Genomic DNA, 24,223 nt, shown 5'->3' on the forward strand with positions numbered 1-24,223 from the left:
ATTGTATGCAAATTGCCACTGACAGATCTGTCAGTGCCTTGTCAGTGTCAGTTTGAACTGTCAGATTGCATACAAGTTTTTTTTACGATTATGAATTTTTAAGACTGTCTGTGGGAAGCCATAAATGTCATAATCTTAAAAAATCATAATCTTATGAAATCAGATCGAGTGCACGGATTCCCATACAATTTCGCAACTGTCCACACACAGTCTTATTTTTTAAGATTATGATTTTTTTCAGATTGATCTGACAGATTGCGAATAATTTGAATTTTAAGAATGTGTGTGGCAAGGCAGTCAATCTTATTTTATAAGATTATGATTTTTTTAGATTATGAAAATTAAGACTGTCTGTTGCCGGCCTAAATGCTGGGGATGTGACGTCATCATTACCATTTTATACTAAATGTAAAATATAATAAAACATGTGCAAGCATCATACCACGACATCAGTGCAGTGTAATAGTCTGTTACCAACGTAATGAATAAGGCCGGCAACAGACGAGTCTTAATTTTCATAATCTTAAAAAAAAATTGTATGCAAACTGACACTGACAGATCTGTCAGTGTCAGTTTGAACTGTCAATTTGCATACAATTTTTTTTTAAATTATGAATTTTTAAGACTGTCTGTTGCCGGCCTAAGGCTCCCACAGACAGTCTTAAAAATTCATAATCTTAAAAAAAACCATAGATTTAGAATTATTAAACTAGATTGTTTAATTAGGTCAAAAAGTGTGTCCACATGAGAGGTAATTGTTTGGGCTGGTGTCCCTCTCGCACTTGCTGACAATGTCAACATTATTCAGTGACGTCATCACTGTCGTAAATTGGGGATACCAGTCAATTTTCAAAGTTACTACTAAATCTACTAACACCCAATTGAAATTATTTTTTAATTATACAAATCTTTGATTTACTGGCATCAAAATAATTACATTATAATTATTTTCAAATTTTTTGAAATATATCGAAACCCTAGTTTGAATATAACATTAAAATAAAATAAGAAGTTATAAAGTCAGGTAATATACAGATAAAAATACTACTAATATGGGAACCTCATTAACATTGGCAACACGTGCGAGAGGGACACCAGCCCAAACAATGCCCTCTCATGTGGACCCTTTTCGCTAGTCTGATACGATCGACTTTCTGTTTCAGTAATAAGGTTTAATTTCGTATGGCAAAAAATGTGATTGAGCTGTCCCGTGTAAAGGTCTTTGAAAAAAACTTGTATGCAATCTGACAGTTCAAACTGACACTGACAAGACACTGACAGATTTGAACTGTCAGATTGCATACAAGTTTTTTTTAAGATTATGAATTTTTAAGACTGTATGGCTCCCCACAGACAGTCTTAAAAATTCATAATCTTAAAAAAAACTTGTATGCAATCTGACAGTTCAGATCTGTCAGTGTCTTGTCAGTGTCAGTTTGAACTGTCAGATTGCATACAAGTTTTTTTTAAGATTATGAATTTTTAAGACTGTCTGTGGGGAGCCTCTGTGGGAAGCCTAAAGCTAGGAACATACTATGCGGACGTCCGTCGTAAATCGACCGCGGACGGGAATCTGGACAATGAAATTACACATAACCGTGCAAACTATCGGTCGACGGACGTGGACGTGGCCTTGAGCGCATGGACGTCCGATCGAAATCTGGCTCGCTGGATGTTTTGTTCTGTGCACACTGATCGGTCGCGGTCGCGGTCGATTTACGACGGACGTCCGCGTAGTATGTTCCTAGCTTTATGTTGGTTGATTATGATTTTGATTAATTAAATATCAGTTACTTCAATTGGTTTTAAGTCTAAATATTAACCTTTTCCTTATTATTTTTGTAAAATAAATAATACTAGACAAAATATTTTGATGCCAATTTGATGGCCGCTGTACGCATGTGGCCAACGGTTCCACCAACCCTTGGTGGAACCCCTTGGCCAAGTGTGTAGAAGGCTACTTGGCCATATGTTGGCAGTTGGCGCTTGCGCTGGCCGGCCAACTTACGGCCAAGTAGCCCTCTACACGCTTGGCCAAGGGGGTTGGTGGAACCGTTGGCCATATGTGTACAGCGGCCAAAAGGATCTTGGCGCCAATGGCCAACTGCGTTTACACGTTGGCGCTTCATTCAGTTTGTTGTCAGCCGTCAGAGAGGACAGTAGTGAAATATTTACGAAAATAATGTCGGTGCAGAGGCCTGGTTCCAAGGTTTCTAACTCTCATGTCGGCCAAAGGTATGTGATTCTAGCCAGCGATAAATAAAAAGAGACAGAATTTAAGTACTTACTTTTATTATCCTTGCGTCAACAACACAACTCACCGTTAAGTACTAGTTTTTCAGATTATTAGTATTCAATATTATTATCGTTAGTGTTCTATGGTTAAAACAAGCCTGTCTGTTCGCCATTACTGAAGTGCGCCCACGCTCAACCTTCGCCAGCCAAGCGTCCTCCTTGTCAGCCAATGAGAGCATCGCCGGTGATCCGGCGGTGCTGTCATTGGTCGACGTTATCGACTACAGACCTGTTTCAATCATTACACTTACTATTAATTAAATTAAATTGTTATAAAAGTACAAACGTATGTAAAATAATGTGTCAATAATTATATGAAGCTAACAGTCGGCCATCAACTCGATGAAACGACCTCGTGAATCTAACATATTGCACACGTATCTAACATAATCATTTAAGTTCACACTCAGTAGTCAACATAAAGTATACCTACATGTTACTTTTAAATTAAAATTCAGAACCTACCTATAGGTTGAGTAGAATCAATCAGTTAACAGTTAACACTAACATACATATTTTCCTTAGGATATCTAATATAACATTGCCATCAAATTATAACAAATTACTATTCGTAGGAACTATTGACACAGCACTAAGTTAATGAACTAAATATACAGTGTAGTTATGGTACATTAAAGTTAAATTGATCAGCTAACACTGACATTATTTCTCTTAGAATATCTATCACAATGTTGCTATCAAACTAGAACAAATTACTATTAGTAGGAACTAACGACACATCACTAAATTACTGAACTAAATACACATTGTAGTTATGGCACATCAAAGATAATACAGTCAATTGACATAGTCATATGCAACAACCATTTTGGTAATATAAGGCACGAACATGTGTTATTGCGTGGGTTATATTTTCATATGAATAGGCACTTTTTATAGCCTAATAGTGTTAAAAAATAAGGCAGACATTGTTTCATGGTCCGCAATTTCAAATATGATCATTATTTTTAAAGGCATTTTTTTCATGGCCTTTGCGATCCTGAAACATACACATAATTAATTTATTATAATTAAACTGTAATAATTACACACTAATTATTTTCAGTTGGATTATCGACCTCATCGTCTTCTCCAGAAGAGACGTCATGGGGTCTTGTATAATTCAACCAAGGCCTAATTTTATCGACGGCCACTACCGCGGAGTAATTTTTAGATCCCTTTTTTGTCATAGGGGTGTCCTCAATTAGGTACCTATCATAATCAAGGACTTTACTTATTCTATACGGTCCCTGAAATTTAGGTATCAGCTTTTTACTACTTCCGGTAGCTTGAACTTGTCTTTCCACACGTATCAAGTTACCAACGTCGTATTTTCCTGGATTACTACGTTTTGCATCATAATGTAGCTTTTGGTATTCTTGTGACGCCTGAATATGGGAATTTACATTCTCTCTAATCTTATCAACATTTTGACAGTTTGTGCTAGTGATGTCGCCGGTTAACTCTGACATGATACGACTTTCACTAGGTCCTATCAACCTCACACCAAATAGAACCTCTGCCGGTGTACAATTAATACCTTTATTGAACGTGTTATTGAGCCCCCATTGGATATCGGGCAAGTGGTCGTCCCATTTTGTTTCGACTGAACCAACGCATTTCGCTGTCAGAGCGTCTACCAGAGTTTTATTATAACGCTCCACCTGCCCGTTAGCCCTGGGTGTGGAGACAGCATTCAACACATGCTTAATATTTTTTTCATTTAAAAACAACTTGAAAGATTCGCTAGTAAAGGACGTACCACGGTCAGTAACAATTCGGCGTGGTACACCAAAAATTCCAAAGTACTCGCGAAACGTATTAATAGATGTTTGAGACTTAGTGTTCCTAACAGCCTTCAGGAATATGTACTTTGTGAACGAGTCTATTATGACCAGTATGTACACGTTGCCCCTCTTACTCCTAACAAATGGTCCAACGTGATCAGCGTGAAGTGTATCGAACGGAATGTCGACCTTCTGAATAGGATGTAGATATCCTGGCTTCTTACCTCCGCTCGACTTAGAGTATGCGCATTCAAGACAAGACTTGACATATTTTGTGACAAAACCACGCATTTTGGGAAACCAATATGAGGATCTAACCTTTTCGAGGGTTTTATCTACGCTGAAGTGTCCTATATCGTCGTGATTCTGCTTTACTATTTGCCAGCGTACCCCTTTTGGAACTACCCACCGGTCCCCGTCGCGAGTAACGCGGAATAATTTATTGTTTTTTATTTTATAGTTGGCTTTTATATCAACAACATTATCTAGCTCTGGGTCTTTAAGGATACCCATAATTCTTTGAACTTCACTGTCTGCATTCTGAACGGTAGCTAACCAATCCGACTCTACTATATTAAAAACATTAAATGATTCGCTGACTGACGGCGATGAACCGGGAACAGGATTGCGACTAAGCGCGTCAACGTGAGTCATTACTTTACCGGGCCTATACTCGATGTTGAAGTTATATTCTTGCATTTGCTCCCACCATCTAGCAACGCGTGGTAGCATGTCTCTTTTTTGAAAGGTAGCTCTAAGCGAATTACAATCAGTAACGATTTTGAAAACTATTCCTATTAAGTACACCCTAAACTTATGCAAGGAAGCCACCACAGCGAGCGTTTCGAGATCATAGGATGAATAATTTTGCTCTTCTGGTGTGGTTTGCCTACTAAAATAAGCCACCGGCTTAAGGTTACCCTCCTTATCTTTTTGGAGTAAAATGCCAGCGATGCCTATTTTACAGGCGTCAGTGTGAAGCTCGGTGCTAGCTTTATGGTCGTATAATGCTAAAGTTGGCTTTTGTGCCAGCTCATGTTGCAGCGCTCTGAAAGCGTTTTCTTGATCTGGTCCCCAGACCCACTTGACGTCATTTTTCAACAATAGTGTTAAGGGTTTGGCTATAATTGAGAACTTAGGTACAAATCGACGAAAGAAACTAGCAAGGCCTAGGAATTGGCGGACATTGTGCTGGTTTTCCGGAACCGGGAAACGTTCTACCGCTTCTATCTTTTTTGACCCTGGGCGTATCCCATTTTCAGATACCTCAAATCCGAGATAATCAACAGAGCGACCGAAAAAGAAACATTTTGAGAGTTTTAGAGTGAGGCCCGCATTACGAAACAAGTCTAAAACCGTTCTTAACCTGGACATTCCCTCGGCAATGTCCTTCGATGGTATTATGATGTCATCTAGGTAGGCCAACGCTTCTTTATGACGTATCGAGCCCAGCACTTGGTTCATGATACGCTGAAACGTTGCCGGCGCATTGGCAAGGCCAAAGGGCATCCGGTTGAATTCGTAATGCCCGTCAGGTGTTACGAATCCAGTCTTATGCCTGTCCTCTTCCCGTATAGGAACTTGATAGTACCCTGAGGCTAAATCCAAGGTAGTATAAAATTGGTTGCCTGCTAACACATCAAGTTGATCGTCGATAAGCGGCATAGGAAAAGTTTCTTTTACCGTCTTTTTGTTAAGAGCTCTAAAATCAATACATAAGCGAAGTTCCCCAGTTTTTTTTCTTACAATAACAACTGGGCTGGCATAGGGTGAAGTAGAATGACGTATAATATCGTTTTCCAAAAGCTCCGAGATCATGTCCCTTACTTTTTCCTTCTCGGTTGCGGCTAATCTGTAAGGTCTATACATAACAGGGTCATCATCTTGAAGCCGTATGGACATATGCCCTACTGACGTAGTACCGAGTTCTGATAAATCGAAAGCAAAGCATGTCCTATATTCATTAAGTAAATCTAACAGTTGTTTCCTATCTTGCAAACTTAAATCTTCACCACAACGTAAGTTAAAATCCGATACGCCAGATTCTTTCTCTGTATTATTTGTCCTAATATTCATAACATGCTGTATACAGGTCTCTTCTTGAGCTACCCGGGCCCGTGCGACTAAGGTGTCTTTGGCTAATGAACATATCCCCGGAGCTGGACAGTCTGCCATGATTTGCCCTATTCCACCAACTCCTACCCGAAACACACCGGACGATATAGTGTAGTTAATTCCATTATTTACTCTTAAGCCTCCTTCAATAAAAACATCGCCTTCGTAAACCGGATCAGTGCGTACAGTTAAAACGGTCGGGCCTGATACTTGTATATCACTATCGCAATGTAGTTTAATCTTATTATTTGCTGTCACTAACTGATCAACTTGAAATTTATCTAAATGACTGCAAGTTACATTGTTTACAGTAGTAGACAGGCCAACCTGTGGTGTATCCATGTGGCCAATGCTGTTATTAAGCTTACCGACTACTTCATCACTCCGAATTATTTTTAATTGACTGTTGGTCTTAATTATTATGATGTGAGGTTGTTCTGTATAAGTTTGCCCTACTATCATTCCAAACGGACTGCTACTATCAGGAACAACCAGTAAGTCTACATCAGCTGTTACCCCGTCTAATGATAATTGAACATTATGCCTTCCTAACGTCTGCACAGCCCCATTTCCATAGCCCCTGAGCACTGGCAATGGTAACGCAGAAGTCGAGTCTATTTCTAAATCATTTTTGATATTGAACAACCTTTTAAACTCCGTAAGATTAATCATTGAACTTTCACTACCCAAGTCAACAAAGCAATCAATAGGTACATTATTTAGCAAGGCAGTTTTAAAATATTTATCGTTAGTTCTTTGCTCCAGGGGCTCTACAGAAACTGGAGCTGCACAAAGGCTACTCTCGGTAACACGCATTGTTATCTTTTCACTAGGTAGCTTCGCGTAACACTGTTCAGTTTCGTGTCCTACTCTCAAACACCTACCACACTTCTTCAACGGTAACGTACATTGAGAGGTAGTATGACCGTCTTTTTTACAATTAGAACAACGTAGAGGTTTTTGATTCGTACGTATCTGACCCTCTGGAGTCTTTGCAGGTAGGTTTCTAGTAAATTTACGTTCTACATTTGGTCTTGTGTTTCTAGCATTTCGTAGATATGGCAACAGTTTATTTGGATCGTCATATTGTGCTGCTTCGGCGCCTAATCTTACAGAGCGATCATCAATGCCATGCAAAATGCACTCTACTGCACGTTTACCGAAAATGCCGCACCTACTTATTAATGCCACCTTCCCATAGTAATATTCTTCCAGGGAGTCAGAGAATCTGGCCCTTTTAGATAACATATCAGTAAGCATGGTACCATAATTTTCCTCGGACGGAAAAGCTAACAGAAGTTTTTCCTGCCATTCAGCCCATGAAAAGAGAACAGACGGGAGACTTTCGTACCATCTCTGCGCAATGCCTTTTAACTTTGGTAATGCAAAGTGCACAACCTGCTTCTCCGTCCAGTTGTAAATACTGGCACACTCGTTTACCTTATGTAGCCACATCGTCATAGTCTGTTCTTTTTTACATGGATCGAATTCAGGTACGGTATTATTTAAGGAGAGTTTGCCTAAGCCGTCATTAGGGACCTTAAATGACTTTAAGGCAGATACTAACTCAGCGATGGAATTGTCAGTAAACACCTCACCCGTATTCTGTGCTCGTTGCTCGTTGCGGTTACTTGTCCCCTGCTCGCTAGAGTTGCTTCGCCGGGGTGTCAAGCGGCGCGATCGGTGGCTGCGCCGGCTCTGCGACCGCCTTGTCCGGCTTCGCGAGCGGTGACTCGACGACATCAGAGCGATGTGCAGGTTGCCGTCTCCGCTACTCTGGCGAGCGCCGGTGACCCAGCCATTGCCACTGCGCACGCGGCCCCGCTGTGCGACGTTGTCCCGGTTGTTGCTGACATGGCCTCGCCAAGCGCCGCTGTCCCGGTCGATGCTCACACGGCCCCGCTGAGCGCAGTCATTCCGGTTGCTGCTCGCATGGCCCCGCTGAGTGCCGTTGTCCCGGTTGCTGCTCGCATGACCCCGCTGAGTGTGGTTGTCCCGGTTGCTGCTCGCATGGGCCCGCTGAGCGCCGTTGTCTGCACTGCCGCGCGCGTGGCTCTGCATCCGACGGGTGCGCGACCGTTGACTGCTAGGGCGGCGGCTCTGTCTCTGGCCCCGCTGAGGTTGGTCTTCGTCCGGAGAGCAGCGACTGACACGACCCCGCGAGCGCCTACTAGTACGGCTGCGCGACCGCCGTGGTGCCCGGCTGCTCGTCCGCCGCCTGTCTCTACTGCGCGACCGTTGGTGGGTCGAACGTGTACGGCTCGTGGGAGTGTAGAGTACTCGACCATGAGACCCAGTGTCCATAGTGACCTGAAACATTATACGCGAGAGTGTATATAATATATTTCATTACAAAGTGCAACATTCAGAACAAAATGTTAGTTATTATTATTTTATTTTATTATTATTATTATTTTTGTCTTCCTTTCTTTTATACGGAATCTGAGTTAAAAATACACGTATTGGTTAGTAAAGTCATGCGACTTTTAAGGGTTAGGTAATCCTGCAAGTATAGTGAGTATCATCGTGCGATCTGTTTCATTAAATCATGATTAATGTTTTCATAACCTCTCTTTAACAAAATCACTATAGAAAAGAACGAATATAATTTACTACAAGCACTTATGATCAGAGTTGATTCAATTGTTTGGGAAAAAACGACAGTACTAGGGTCAATGTGCTATTATCCGTTTATCGTTAATTTGATGAAAGAATATAAATCTTCTTTTCCACATTAATTGCAATGCTTATGGTAGTTCAAGAAAACTTCTGTCTATACATAATAAATTATTCGCATGGTATCTCATGTGAAGCTGCGATTGTTATTCCATGTGTATACACTAACTAGCACAGTGACTCTACCATAAATTTACACTGGTACAACACCAATCAACTCTTTCCAAGGTGGATACATACATAAAACATAATTATGAAATCCCAGCATGACACATACCTTTGTTAGATTTGCAAACCGATTGGTTAGTGTTTGATATTTATTCCAAAATACTGTTAGTGGGCGTAGTGGTTAGAAGAAGCCAAATAATAAAGTAAAAGTGGAGAGAAAAAAAAACTCACTCATTACTTTAATTGTTCGCATATATCCCACTGACTGAGATGTCGGTGCAGAGGCCTGGTTCCAAGGTTTCTAACTCTCATGTCGGCCAAAGGTATGTGATTCTAGCCAGCGATAAATAAAAAGAGACAGAATTTAAGTACTTACTTTTATTATCCTTGCGTCAACAACACAACTCACCGTTAAGTACTAGTTTTTCAGATTATTAGTATTCAATATTATTATCGTTAGTGTTCTATGGTTAAAACAAGCCTGTCTGTTCGCCATTACTGAAGTGCGCCCACGCTCAACCTTCGCCAGCCAAGCGTCCTCCTTGTCAGCCAATGAGAGCATCGCCGGTGATCCGGCGGTGCTGTCATTGGTCGACGTTATCGACTACAGACCTGTTTCAATCATTACACTTACTATTAATTAAATTAAATTGTTATAAAAGTACAAACGTATGTAAAATAATGTGTCAATAATTATATGAAGCTAACAATAATAAGTTTATCTATGCCAATAATAGTGTTGATTTTAGGAAATAAAATAACCTTGCAAATGTTTGATGTATTGCCTAAAAAAGATAAATGTGCTTATCAGAATATTCAAAAAAATTTTAATATTTCAATTAATTTAATTTTACTACGGGGTTATTATTTTTTAATCAAATTTTGCTGACAACGTAAATGACCTAGAATTACCTAGCCTTTTCCATTCCACGTCCATCTTTCACGAAGAGCCAATGCCAAGTGACTGATTGGTTCGAGAATGTGTAAACTGTAAACAGCGGCTCTTATCTTGGCCAAGGGGTTCCACAAAGCGTTGGTGGAACCGTTGGCCACATGTGTACAGCGGCCATGAAACGCATCTCATTCTCATGTGGCAATAGTATAGACATGGCAACATTCAACGTAAAATTTCAATTTCAAACGGTTTTCGATTGTGTAGTGTTTTAGGGTCGTTTGTCAATTTGTGAAACATTTTTAAAGTGTATTTTTATTACAATTATGTCCGTATTTGATGAAATACTGTGTAAACTTAGTGAAATATCTAACAGTTATGTTCGCTCTCTCAACGACGATGTAAAGGTACAGGGAAATTGTGTATAAAAATACGTTGTGAAAATGGTGGCTTACCGTGTATTCGTTTAGCCGTTTAAAAGCGATTTGTAATTGAAAGTGTCGTTTTAATATAGTTTTGTCATACGTTTAGCTCATTTAATATGAGGAAATGCTCTGTATTGAGCATGAGATGTGTGTCAAGTGTGGAAATATCTCGTCAAAACTTCGAATTCGAACTTTCGTTGCTCGACGCTTTTCCGCCTAAAATCTCAATAAAGTGTTCAATTATTAAGTGAAATGCAGTGTCAGTGATTACAACAATGTGTTTTGCAGGTCGCTTTCGACTGTATAGATAAGTTTGCTGAAGAATATCGCAATGGACGCGGGAAACGTGATCAGAATCAGAAGAAAGCCCTTGTGAACACGCTTATGAGCATAAATGAAGACGAAGGTACGCCATTTTAAATAATATTACCTATTTACAATTTGTACGTCACAAATGTTTGTTTTGGTTGTCTGGAACACAAACTGAACTGACCATGTCCAATCATTTATCTATCTCCAAGGCCCTCAAACATGTATTAGCTTCATCTTTGAAGGTTTGTAGAAACATTTAAAAGTACCAATAGATGTAGCTTTACTTGTAAACTCTGAATGTGGCTCTAAATATAGAAATGTCAATTGGTAAAGAATATATCAAAACAATGCAACTTCAGTCGATACCTCAATACAGAGGACAGTGATATCATACCCTGTTCCTGTCTAAAACCAGCTACTTCCATAAGCATTCCAGATCACGATAGATCAGGAATGTTTGCAGTGATATAGGCTCTATGAAGCCTCATGTAGTTTTAATATCATCAATGCAGTTATTTGAGCACTCCTAGCCTAGCAAGAGAGGACAGGTTTTGAAACTTCTACAGTTGCGGTCTTATCGCTAAAGAGTGATCTCTACCAGACAACCTTTGGGTAGCGGAAATAAAAAAAACATACTCAAAAAAAGTAGGTGCTTTGAAATAAAAAATCATAATTATTCTAATTTCCAACACACAAATTGAGTAAACATACACATATAAGAGAATATAAATAGACTTACATAAACATACTTAAATAGTAATATACAACAAGCCAGATATATAGTAACAAACCAAAAATATACAGTAATCATACCAACCACAGAGTAAAAATAGCAATATGATCACTAAGGGAGAGATAGATAATGTTCTTTAAGCATTTTTAAAAGTTTTAGGCTAAATTTTAAAAGTTTTTAAAAAACAGAGAATGCTGGGAAGATAATTATTTAGCCTAAAACTTCAGTTTAATTCTCAAAGTTGATTAATCTAGCCCTTGAAATGAAATATTTATTTTCCAAGTAGGCATATTACAACGCGCTTATGAACGTCAAATAAAGCTTGGAATGGTGGTGACAAGTTGTCAACCTTCCACATAATTATGAATAATTATGTCAATCAATTAAAATAAATCCCATGCCTCTCAGAGTCTTGAAAAGGCTTTTAATCTTTCAGTACAATTTAATTTTGACAAATTTTACTATACCTCTCCCCAGAATTCTTCACATTGGAGCAAATAACTAAAGCAAACATAATAAAATTCCAGATGAGAACTCCCCCAAAGATGTCCACAAGTCGGCAGATGGCGAGAAACGACTCTCAAACAAGCGGAGTAAGGAGCAGGTGGACGACATGGCAAGCCCTGAGCAGGAGAAGAGGCCTAAGAGAAATGCATCGGTTAAGGCTCAGAATAATATTACCAAACAGGTATGTAAATTTGTTACAAATGAAGTGGTTTCACACAGAACAAGGCAGTTCCCTTGTCCAATACCTATCTAGATTTCCAGTGATTCCTATATTCAAGTGTCTTATCAAAGGCATTATATTCAATAATATTTAAGAATATTTCAAGCGGGTCACTCGCGTATTAAGTCGATATAATGCTTGACATGTTGTGCTCCATTTCCGAATAGCTTTTTTAAGAGTAACGACCCCGTCTCTACATGGTGAAAGTGCGGCGCATACTAAAATATCTAAAATATTTTTTAAATATTGAGTCTCACGGGAGTTTTATAGTTAAATTATATTCAAACATATATGTCACTACTTTGAAAAAATCTCGTATCTCACTCTGCTCCTCAAAGTCAAAACGCAGTAAGTCTATATGCATTCCATACATACTTACTACAATTTTCTTTTCATTGACAGACGAAGATACAAGTTATTTTGTAAGTAGTGCCGATGTTTATAATTATAACGATTGTATCAACATACACAGAAAATCATCCCATTATTTCTTGCGCAGAAACAACCATTGGAGTCTCTAAATCAGAACATTTTACTCCTAAGTGACGATGAAGATGTGGTAATCTCAATTGTGTTTTTCACCTTTTTAGAATGTAGACTGTATAGATAATTCAACATCACACAATAGTCTAGTTCCTGTAGTTAAGACTCATAATTTCTCAATATTTAATACTATATATATAAAAAAAGAGTGGAAGGGTCAGTTGGAAATGGAAGACTTAGGCAAACTTTTCTCAACCAAATCGGGGGAAATATTGCGAAAAGACCAGGTCAGAAATACTCGAAAACGACGAGCGTGTATGAGAAACGTTAAGAAAGTGTGAAGCGAAAGTGGTGGAAAGAATATTAAGCTGATACACATTATTTGTGTCGCTTAACTTCAAAACTGGGTAAATCCATTCTGTTATAAGGTTAATTATCTTTCAGATCATATTATATTTTTTATATATTCAACCTTAAAGCAGATTGGATTTACCCAGGTTTGAAGTTAAGCGACACATTCATATGGTCTTACACTCTTACATATTTGTTAAAAGTAACAGCTATGATGACCAAGAAAGTGCAATCATTCAGTACCATGCAACTTATTGCATTCCATACCAAAGTAGAATACATTTTGGATTACTCAGTCAGTATATAGTCAACCCATTTGTTTGAGTTTTCCTCTTAGATTTACTCTAGAACTGGATAATGATCTGGAGGTCGCGGGTTCGAACCCCGGCTTGTACCAATGAGTTTTTGAGCGAGTTTGACATCGCATCGTGAGGAAACCAGACTAATTCCAATAAGGCCTAATTACCCTTTGTGTTGGAAGGTCAGATGGCAAGTAAGTAAGTAAGTAAGTAAGTAGTTGTAAGTATTAGTTGTCAGAGCGGACCCCAGGCTCCCATGAGCAGTGGCAAATGCCGGGATAATGCAAGGAGGATGATTTACTATTTTCATAATAAACATATAATATATGCATAAAATTGGGATATGGGTTAAATTGTGGTGTAGGCGAGAGGCTGGCAACCTGTCACTGCAATGTCACAGTTTCGTTTTCTTTCAACCCCTTATTTGCCAAGAGTGGCACTGAAGCTTTAGTAGTTTCATGTGTTCTGCCTACCCCTTTATGGGATACAGGCGTGATTGTATGTATGTTGCATGTGTACATATAACCCGCAGGTGAACGTGAATTTGACTCAGAAGCTACGACGCGACGACACGGAGAAGACAAGGCGACGTAAGGACGACGACAAAGAGAACACGCTGCCTCTAATACAAGGTAATTATGGAAATACTAGCTTTTGCCCGCGGCTTCGCTCGCGTTAGAAAGAGACAAAACGTAGCCTATGTCACTCTCCATCCCTTCAACTATCTCCACCTAAAAAATCACGTCAATTCGTCGCTCCGTATTGCCGTGAAAAACGGACAAACAAACAGACACACACACTTTCCCATTTATAATATTAGTATGGATCTGCTGTGTTTGGTGGCGTCTTGGTAGCACAGATGGTAGAGCACTGGGCTAGCGACTGGTGATTGTGGGTTCAAGTGCCACCAAAAATAGAATTATTCCACTTTTGTTTTAGGCACTGTACTGCACGGGAAGCATGGTCGCGCGATAGACGATAAAATAGCAGGCCATCCCTATCGCACTATTTGTAAGTGCGGTAGGGACGGCCTGATATTTTTATCGTCTATCGCGCGACCATGCTTCCCGTGCTGGTCTCTCGATGGGGGAGGCCTTGACCCAAAAAGGGTCTAATGCACCTGGCACCAGCATAATTAAATAAAAATTAATTAATCTCGACACAAGCACACCTCGGACACTGGCGATTAAATATATGAAAGAGGCGCGTTCCTAGCACACAGTCTAAGCTCGTGTAGGTGAACGCGTACTATGCTTGTATGAGTGACATATGACAGGTCGACTGTTCGCGTTTTTGACAGACGGTAACTGTGAGGTAACCGAGAGGGGGTGGGCGGCACTTTCAGCGGGGAGCGGGAGTGGCCATACTGTATGATAATACTCTTTATTATACTGTGACACAAGCTTAAAACTTTTGAACCTCAGTGTTGACAATTTGGCCCATATTGTTAGCTTGATATGTGTTAAAATGTCAAACATTAATATAAGTGCCATCTAGCCGAGCGTTCCCCAAAAGTTTAACGCCATCTAGGCCACCGCACCTTTCTCTCTAGGGCTTTGAGGTACGTTTTTTTCTTAGACTTTATCTGTCTATACGGAGTTACATATGTTTTTGATAGTAGGTAAGCTATGAGCGTTAGAAGCGAAGAAAAGATAGTCGCTCCCGTGTAAATAAAAGAGAGAGCGAACGCGACGAACTATTCGCTAGCGATATCATCGCGTCTCTTATTTACACGGGAGCCTCTCTTCCTCCACCAGGGACCAGGTGGGACCATTGAACAGAGTTAGCACATACTTTACTAAGAGCATAACGTAACATAGCCTTTATTTCCATGACTTTTTTTTTTTATGCTACGTCGGTGGCAAACAAGCATACGGCCCGCCTGATGTAAAGCGGTCACCAAAACCTATGGACGCCTGCAACTCAAAGAGTGTCACATGCGCGTTGCCACCCCATTAGAAACTTGTACATTCCCTTTTGCTGTGTTAAGTACACAGCAAAAAGGAGTGTACAAGTTCTAAGGAGGGTTCGGGTTGCCGACGAGTCAAAGGACAATAGATGGAACAAGTTAGTTCCGTAAGTCTTCCCGTCATCAGCACATCGCACCGTCGTTGAGCTCTGGCTGCGGTCTTCTGTAAGGCGGAGGTACTACCCCAGTTGGGCTCTGCTCTAGATTCGAGCGAGACGATATCCGCTGTGCTGTGCCCTACCACACAAAGCGGAATATCATTCGCTATGCCCTACCTCCTACAAAAACATACAACAAACTTAAAATAAGATTTAACAATCTATAAATAGTTCAATCTAAAAACATGGCCCCTGTTCGGGTATAATTAGGTCTCCTCTAGAGATGGGCCGAATATTCGGTAAATATTCGCTATTCGGCATATTCGGCAAGTTTTTCAATGTTCGTATTCGGCCGAATAATTCGGTTGCTTTGCCGAATATTTACCGAATAAACAAAAAAAAAATGAAGATCTTACGTATTCCTTTGGATAATAAGCTCCTATTTTAGTAGCTTTCTAAGCCAGCATTCCCACTTAAGCGTTGCGTGTCTCGGGGCGCGCGTAAAGTCCATATTCGGCCCATCTCTAGTCTCCTCCAGCTGCCTCCAATTACTTCTTTTTTGTGCCTTTTCCATCCAGTCTGTCCCTGCTATGTTTTTGATTTCATTGACCCAACGGTCTTTTGGTTTTCCTGATCTCCTTTTCCCGCTTGGACCCAACCATTTTGTGACACATTTTGTCCATCTGTTATCTGTGACCCTGGCAAGATGTCCAGCCCATTTCCACATTAGCCTTTGAGTGTGTTGTACTGCATCTATTATATTTGTTTTCCTGCGTATTTCATCATTTCTTTGTTTGTCTATAAGTTTTAGTCCTAGGATGCTTCGTTCCATAGCATGCTGGCCGGATCGTATTTTGTTTTTTATTTTATATGTAAGTCTTACTACTTTACTTACTACTTTTTTCTTTACTAAGAGTTTTAATGAATAATATTGTAAATGTTTATATATTTTTAGTGAAACAGGAGAAGATATCACTACCACCGGAGCCCATGGAGACGGAAGCAGCGCTAGAAATACCGCTGGTGGCGGTGAAGCAAGAGCCTAATAAGGATGACACGGCTATGCCGCCGCCGACCGCGCCCGTACCCAGTAAGGCTGGTTTGTAACCCCCGACGCAAAAACGACGGGGTGTTATAAGTTTGACGTGTGTTTGTCTGTCTGTGTGTGTGTGTCTGTCTGTCTGTGGCGTCGTAGCGAACGAATGAACCGATTTAGATTTTAGTTTTTTTGTCTGAAAGCTGAGTTAGTCGGTCTACTATGTCGCAGTCATGGGTTTTTTCAAAATTTTAATTTTGTGGTTAGGTTAGTTGTGTCAGAGCGATCGATTTCTGATGCGATAATTGACTGGTAGACAATGCCTTAAGGCAGTGGTGGGTAAACTGAGGTACGGTTCGAAAGGATTTTATCCCGTCCCTCAAGATAGTGTGTGACATAGTCAGCACTGTAGTAAAAGTGCATTTTTGGTGTAAAAACCCGAAGCCAACACGTAGAGGCCCTTTTGACACTTTAATGAAATTTCGAGAGTGTAAGGACTATTTGAGAGTTAATGGAATCTAAAAAGACCTGGGGTATTGAATGAAAGTGATGGACTAAATACAAGGCTATGGGATAAAAACCGGACGCCTGCCTAATAAAACGGTATGCAATTTTAACAAATGGTATTATTATTAATCTTATAGAGTCGCGAAAACTACCGCCAAAGGAGAAATCAACAGACAGTGAAGATGAACCATCGGGCAAACGTACTACGCGCACAAGGAAGAATACCGATACCATGCCACCACCACCTGGTATGTTTTTACTGTGGCATTTGGGCCATTTTTTTTCAAAGTTGTCTATCCCACTTTTTTTAATTTGGAAATTTGTATGTGGTTTCCACTCAGAATCGTGAGCTCTTTCAATTTTAATACGAGAAAAAAGTGTTCTAAGGTTTTTCCCATTCTGTTACCATTTTTTCATATATTTTGTATGGCGGTAACCAAGAATCTTATATACATGGATGTTGCACGCCGAACATTACTTTGAAGCCAGAAAATTTGACCTTGAATTACGTCACGCCGGTCTTGCATCTCTTTCTTTAGGGTGTCCATGATTAAGCATACATTAGGGACATCCCGCGGAATTTGACTTATTACATCTCTCGACACAGGCTTAAAACCTTTGAACCTCCGTTTTGACAATATTCTCAGCTTGATATGATATTGATGTGTTAAAATGTCAAATATTAATATTAGCGCCATCTATCTGAGCGTACCTACTCCAAAGGTGTATCGCCATCTAGCTCACCGTACCTTTTTCTGTATGGTTTTGAGGTACGTTTTTTTCTTAGACTTTATCTGTCTATACGGAGTTACATAAGTATTTGTCTTTTACTAACTGACACCTGTGTTTATTAAAGCATGCAATGGAATATATATTTTAGTGTTTTGGTCACTTTAAACCATCACAATAATATTTTGGTAGTAACTACTGGGAAAACTAATCCCAGTAGCTATCAACCCCCGATGTGGTAATTAACAATGTGGGGGAAATCCCAGTAGTTAGGACAGGTAAAAACTTGGTGGTAACTAGTGGGAATAGCCACAAAAATATAAGGGAAGTATTTGTCAATGGGGAAATAATGAAATACTAGGACGTTTTAAAACAGTATCTTTATTTTTAAGCGCCGCCCCAATCTCAAGGAAGGTGGTTCTCAATTCGTACGTATTTCAATTCTCTTCGCATGTATATATGTATCTCAATTTAATGTTTATGCCACGATATATCCGTCGTTACTGGACTGATTTTTAAAATTTCTTTCTGTGTCATAATCTTCAGGCTTAAAGTGCAAATCTGCAAATTGTCAAACGCTCTGAAACATTTCCTTTTATCGGTACAATCGACAGCCAACAGCCAGTGCTGCCTCCTTCCTTCATCTTTTGGAACACTAAAAAGTTTAATATTATTCATGTTAATTGTAAAGACATAAATTATAAAAAGTTGGTATTATTATACTGTGATATGAACTATGAACATAGAAACCGTACCAAGTTGATAGATTTAGCTCCATTCAATAAGAGTAAATACTATGCAAGATAAAAGATTGGTCACCCTAGTCGTAAAACCACACATAGCATTATTTTTCTTTAAAGGTCATATTTATCGTTCTAAACCTATTCGTGGGAATTTTGATATAATTTGAGACAATGAAAACAATATAATGATAAGAACTAACCAAGATTACAAGCAAAATAGAAGAAAATTTATTGCCAGTGAGGTTTATGAACATTTTGGTAAAATAAGTACTTACTTGTGAAATTTTACGTCGGATTTCGGTTTCCATTTACTTCCACAATGGTTCACTATGCAATACATAGCTCAGAACTTAAGTAAATCGTCGAAAAACGTTTATTTTGCAAAATAAATCTCTGAATCGGTGAATGAATTTTGACAATTCTGACATATCGGGCATATTTTTTTATTATTAGTGTTCCCATAGTACGCAGGAGGTAAATACCGGAGAAATAAGGTTTTTGATTGAGTTTTTTTTTGTATAATACCAAATACTATATAAACTCTAGAGTTAATACGTGCAGCTTCTGACGTTTCCCATACAATTGAGCGGCAACAATTTTACTAGCGCCATCTAGCGGTTCGAGTTGATCAAAGTAGTTGTTCAGACTTTTATTTGAGTAAATTAAAATAGAAAATGCTATTACTTGATCTACTTTAACATTTTTAGACGGAATAAAACAAAAAAATAAGAATTTGTAATTTTTTTTAAATTTTATGCTGTATGAAACTAAACTATTTTGATCAACTCATGCCGCTAGGAGCGCTAGTGTGCATGTTGCCAACTTTGGCACCGAGCTGCACGTATTAACTCGTAGAGTTTACATAGTATTTGATAATATAAAGAAAAGTAAGTCAATTTGATTGAAGAATGTTTTATACGTTTTTTTTATTAACTTATCTGGCAATACATCACAGTGTTGGAATGAGATAGAACATAGGAGTAAAGGTGAATGAGCCTGGCTTCAACTCATTGGTCGGCACGCACTATCCAGAGATATATATAAAATTCTTGGGCGGTAACGGAAAGGAAGGTTCGAAAAAATGTATGGAATTCTTGGAACATTTTTTTCTCCTATCAGGATCGAAAGAGTTCGCGCGAGCTGATATAACCCTGGGTGTCGTAGAAGTTTACTGTGAGATATGGATTAAATTGTGGTGTAGGTGAGAGGCTGGCGACATTGTCACTGTAATGTTACAATTTAGATTTCTTTCAACCTCTTTGCTAAGAGTGGCACCGAAACTTGGTAGTTCATGTGTTCGGCTTATCTCTTTATGGGATACAGGCGTGATCATATGTGTGTATGTGTAGTCTTTTTTTAACCCCGACGTAAAAATGACGGGGCAAAGTTTGACGTGCCTGTCTGTTCGTCAGTGGCATCGTAGCTCCCGAGCGGATGAACCGATTTAGATTTAGTTTTTTTGTTTGAAAGTTGAGTCAGTCGGGAGTGTTCTTAGCCACGTTTCATGAAAATCGATCCACTATGTCGCGGTCGGGGTTTTTCCAAAATTTGAATATCGAGCAAAAGTTGAGCAAACTGATTTTTGAAATTCGAACTATGTGCAATTTCTACAGTGTTGTTATTTCAAAAACAAATTATTTCGATTTATCGGGTTTTACCGGGAACCCCTCGATTATGGTGTGTATTATGTTTGTTTACCCATCGTGTTTAGTCATGTTCTACAGACAATAAATGAATGATGTATTGTTGTAGCGCCGGCGCCGGCGCCCGTGGAGAGAGCGGCGCGCGGGTCGCGGCGCGGCGCGGCGCGGCCCGAGCCCGAGCTGCCCCCGCCCCCTCCCCCGCCGCCGGAGCCGCGCCCCAAGCGCACGCGCGCCAAGAAGGTACAACTACTCTTCCCACTTGCTGCTCGGTGAACGAACCGCTTGATAAAAACTAATCTGTCATTTCGGCAATAAATAGTAATAAGGTCGATACGCATAAATGTGTCACGAGGGGAAGTCACGAATCATTTATTCAGCGAATAGGCCACAGAGGCACTTTTACGCGTCGATATACAAGTTGAACTGCGATTACAATTGATAATACTAATTCATAAGTTCTAACTAAAGTATTACGCTGCTACAATGATTAGAGATGTATAAGATTTCTAAACGTCAATATTCAACTAAAAACTACACATAATAATATAGAAAACTACAAATACAAAAAAAAGAAGTCTAAAATTACTTTAGAGATGCAAATGACTCTAAATGTCACAACTAAAAGTCACAATAAAGATAACATGTATACTTAATCTAATTATCGTGAGAGATGTATAGGGTCTCCAAGAATCTAAATCGTATAGGTAATCAAAATATTAACTAAAAGAAAAGAAACAAACGAAAACCGAACAAAGTGTCCTAATAAAATATAAATCAGAATGAATGTTACTTATTAAGTATAATAACCCTGTAAGCTTAAACAGACCGGTCTTCACAGACAGCACCCGTTCACGAGTATGGTGCGTATCTCAACCATCACCTCCGCGAAGCGTATCCAGTCTCCGCGTTTGGCCGTTTTACTCATTGTTACAGTACACACGATTATTGGTTAACGTATTGAACGCTCAATAAGCAATAATCATTGTTGAAACGTGCGAAATGTGAACACCGGATACGCTTCTCCTTATGACACACTTACCCGTATTGACCTTAATAGTAAAGGATTGTTAGGTAAAAGTAATTCAGGCAAAATTACAAGTGAAATGGATTATCAAACGGGAAAGCTAGACATAGTACAATTTAACACACTACAACATAATATGTGAGTGTGTTTAGTAAAACGTCCCACTTTGTCGGTTACCATTAAGGCGAGGTTTACTTGTATCTTTATATGAATAAACTGACAGTGGCTTTATAGCAATCGACAAAGTGGGACGTTTTCCCGTGCACACTCACATATACTTACTATGTTGTTTCCTGTATTGAGGTTTGCAATAAAGAGTATTTGTATTGTATAACCGACTCTCCCTAGTAAAACAAATTCACATAATCACGTTTAATAGCTAATACATATGTTCCTTTTATTTTCAGAAAGTATCAGAATCATCTTCGGCGGACACAGAAAATACGCAACCATCCATAGAAAATGGAATCGGTAAGTAATCCAAAATATTTAACAAACAAATCACTCAAAGAAATATTTTTTTTAATAAATAATCACGTTATTTTAATAAATTTGCTAAGATTTTATGCTTAGTATGAAATTATTAATTTCTGTAAATAAAATTAAACACCGTTTATACAGGTACGCCTGAGAAACCACGACCAAAGAGGACCAGACGAGGGAAAAAAGCAGCGTAAGTATAAGTATAGTATAAATATGTCTTATAAAAGTTTCGCCCCTGTATAAAAATCTCGTAACACAGACAAAGGACTAACAAGGACCAAATTTGACGACCAGTCTAACTTAGAGCATAGTGACCGTGCCTGCTAAGTCGCGGTTCTGGATTCAAGTCCCGGTATGGGTATTTGTTAGTGTTACGAGCACAGATATTTGTTCCTCAATGATGCATGTTTTCTATGTATAGAAGTGTTTGTATATTATAAGTATTATAACCGAGTGTCCACACACTATTTAATAATGTAAAACATTAAAAAAAAAAAATAATGGACCAGTTACATTTACCCCCCAGTCGAGATTTGCCCCGCTGTACCTTACTAATATCGTTGTCCGAGTTCCCACAACACAGGCCTTGAGCTTCCGTGGAACTAAGTCAATCTGTCTAAAAATGTCCATAATATTTATTTTATTAATTAATCATTTTCAGGGACGAAGAACCGCCTAAAGCAAAAGAACCAACCCCCGAACCAGAAATAATAATCCCCAAACAGGAAAGAACATCAATCCTGGACACCCAATCACCGGCCATACCCCAAAAGACCGTCAAAAAGACCAACTCCACTCTCATGACCTCAGACGACTCCATACAATCTAAGAAGGGGTCTAAGAAGAAGGGAAAGAAAGATCAGCAAGGTAAGGACACAGTATAACAAAGATAGATTTAGAGATATTAAAATAGATTGAGTAGTTAGGCCAAAAAGTGTGTCCACATGAGAGGGCATTGTTTGGGCTGGTGACCCTCTCTCACTTAAGTAGCATAATTTTGCATAAAACCAGCGTGACTCAGAGGACCGTAACCATGGCAATAACAGGCAAGAAAAAGTTGATTCACACATTTAATTTCTATACTTGTTAATTTTTCTGTGGCAATAAAGAAATTTCAATTTCCAGCTAGTTTGGAAGAGACTCAGGTGGTAAGCCATATGAATACCACGGTGACCATTAGTATGGATAAGACGGTGGTGCTGACGAATGGGGCATGTGACCATGCTGATGGAAAGATGACGGTAAGTCCTTAATGTTATACTTTGTAAAAAAAACCGGCCAAGAGCGTGTCGGGCCACGCTCAGTGTAGGGTTCCGTAGTTTTCCGTATTTTTCTCAAAAACTACTGAACCTATCAAGTTCAAAACAATTTTCCTAGAAAGTCTTTATAAAGTTCTACATTTGTGATTTTTTTCATATTTTTTAAACATACGGTTCAAAAGTTAGAGGGGGGGGGGACGCACTTTTTTTTCCTTTAGGAGCGATTATTTCCGAAAATATTACTATTATCAAAAAACGATCTTAGTAAACCCTTATTCATTTTTAAATACCTATCCAACAATATGTCACACGTTGGGGTTAGAATGAAAAAAAATATCAGCCCCCACTTTACATGTATGGGGGGGGTACCCTAATAAAACATTTTTTTCCATTTTTTATTTTTGCACTTTGTTGGCGTGATTGATATACATATTGGTACCAAATTTCAGCTTTCTAGTGCTAACGTGTGTGTGTGGATTGAGTGAGCACCTTCCGAAAATAAAAAAAAATATGCTGATCATTTAGTAAAAGTTCTAAAACAATTGTAAAACGAATCTCTGAATTTGTAAAAAGATAAATCAAAAGATACAGCCATTAACATGTGCTCACTCAGTTCTCACAAACTACCAACGAAAACAGTGAATATATTCATTTAACATATAATATTTATATACTAACATTTAGTAAAAAATAGGCCAACCTACTCCTATAAATATTAGATCACCTAGTGACGTATTAAATTTTTTACAAATAGTTTCTTATGCTCACTCAATCCACACACTTTTGAAAAGCCAAATTTTGATGAAAAACATAAGATTTAGACCGCTATTATATGTGTATAGTTTAGTAAAAGTGAAATGGGAATTTGTAAAATACAAAACGAACCACTAACGTGTCAGGTTTTTTTATAATAAATTTTTGTAAGTGCTCACTCAGTCCACACGTTTTGAGAAAGTTAAAAATGTAAATATCTTACGATTTGTAGCACCTAAGACACTCGAAAGTACTTCAACATTTAGTAAAAATTTTTACTTAATATCCACCATCTAATATTTTATATTCGTTGTCTGGTTTTAAAGATATTCAGACATAACTTTTCTCATACAAATGTATCAAGTAGGGTGACCACACTATGTCGGCTCCTGATTTTCCCCACCTTCCCATTGTCATATTGAGATTGGGGAGTTTCGTTCGTTCAATTTTGATAATATTAAACTAATACCATATTAATTCTCCATCTGCAAACTGTTTTTAGGTTATGTTCTTGGCCTAGTGATGATGTGTATTGTGTAATTTTTATCGACGTCAGGATAATAACCATATCGACATGCATGCATTAAAAAGGACATGAATAATAATTGGTAAGAAACAAAGAATATAATACTTCACTAGTAAGAAACCAGAACCTGGTAATCTAATCGCGCTAACAGATGAGCGTACCGGATTTGTAAGTGGGAGCGAGAAATAGT

General features: G+C 38.8%; 2 protein-coding genes across 4 annotated transcripts in view; one reads left to right on the top strand and one right to left on the bottom strand.

Annotated features, from left to right (window-relative positions):
* Positions 1–5,620: 5,620 nt before the first annotated feature.
* Positions 5,621–9,698, bottom strand: LOC125239506 (serine/arginine-rich splicing factor 4-like). The gene is made up of 3 exons (XM_048147122.1): positions 9,451–9,698; positions 7,638–8,507; positions 5,621–5,680 (listed from the first exon to the last, which is right to left on the bottom strand). Exons 2-3 carry the CDS (start codon positions 8,499–8,501, stop codon positions 5,621–5,623), a joined length of 924 nt encoding a protein of 307 aa, XP_048003079.1. The 5' UTR covers positions 8,502–8,507; positions 9,451–9,698.
* A 511-nt stretch (positions 9,699–10,209) lies between these two features.
* LOC125237576 (inner centromere protein B) overlaps positions 10,210–24,223 on the top strand; it is a 33,671-nt gene continuing 19,657 nt past the window's right edge. The window contains exons 1-11 of one of the 3 annotated variants that reach the window (XM_048144708.1): positions 10,210–10,340; positions 10,647–10,764; positions 11,931–12,091; positions 13,796–13,895; positions 16,286–16,429; positions 17,011–17,121; positions 20,098–20,228; positions 21,420–21,483; positions 21,634–21,685; positions 22,157–22,362; positions 22,621–22,736. In XM_048144708.1, coding sequence (XP_048000665.1) covers positions 10,260–10,340; positions 10,647–10,764; positions 11,931–12,091; positions 13,796–13,895; positions 16,286–16,429; positions 17,011–17,121; positions 20,098–20,228; positions 21,420–21,483; positions 21,634–21,685; positions 22,157–22,362; positions 22,621–22,736 — 1,284 coding nt within the window. In that variant the 5' untranslated portion in view covers positions 10,210–10,259. The remainder of the gene's footprint in view (positions 10,341–10,646; positions 10,765–11,930; positions 12,092–13,795; positions 13,896–16,285; positions 16,430–17,010; positions 17,122–20,097; positions 20,229–21,419; positions 21,484–21,633; positions 21,686–22,156; positions 22,363–22,620; positions 22,737–24,223) is intronic. The other 2 variants (XM_048144717.1, XM_048144726.1) reach the window with 2 other exon arrangements.

Source organism: Leguminivora glycinivorella, chromosome 2 (genome assembly GCF_023078275.1).
Source record: "Leguminivora glycinivorella isolate SPB_JAAS2020 chromosome 2, LegGlyc_1.1, whole genome shotgun sequence".
Lineage (NCBI taxonomy): Eukaryota > Metazoa > Arthropoda > Insecta > Lepidoptera > Tortricidae > Leguminivora > Leguminivora glycinivorella.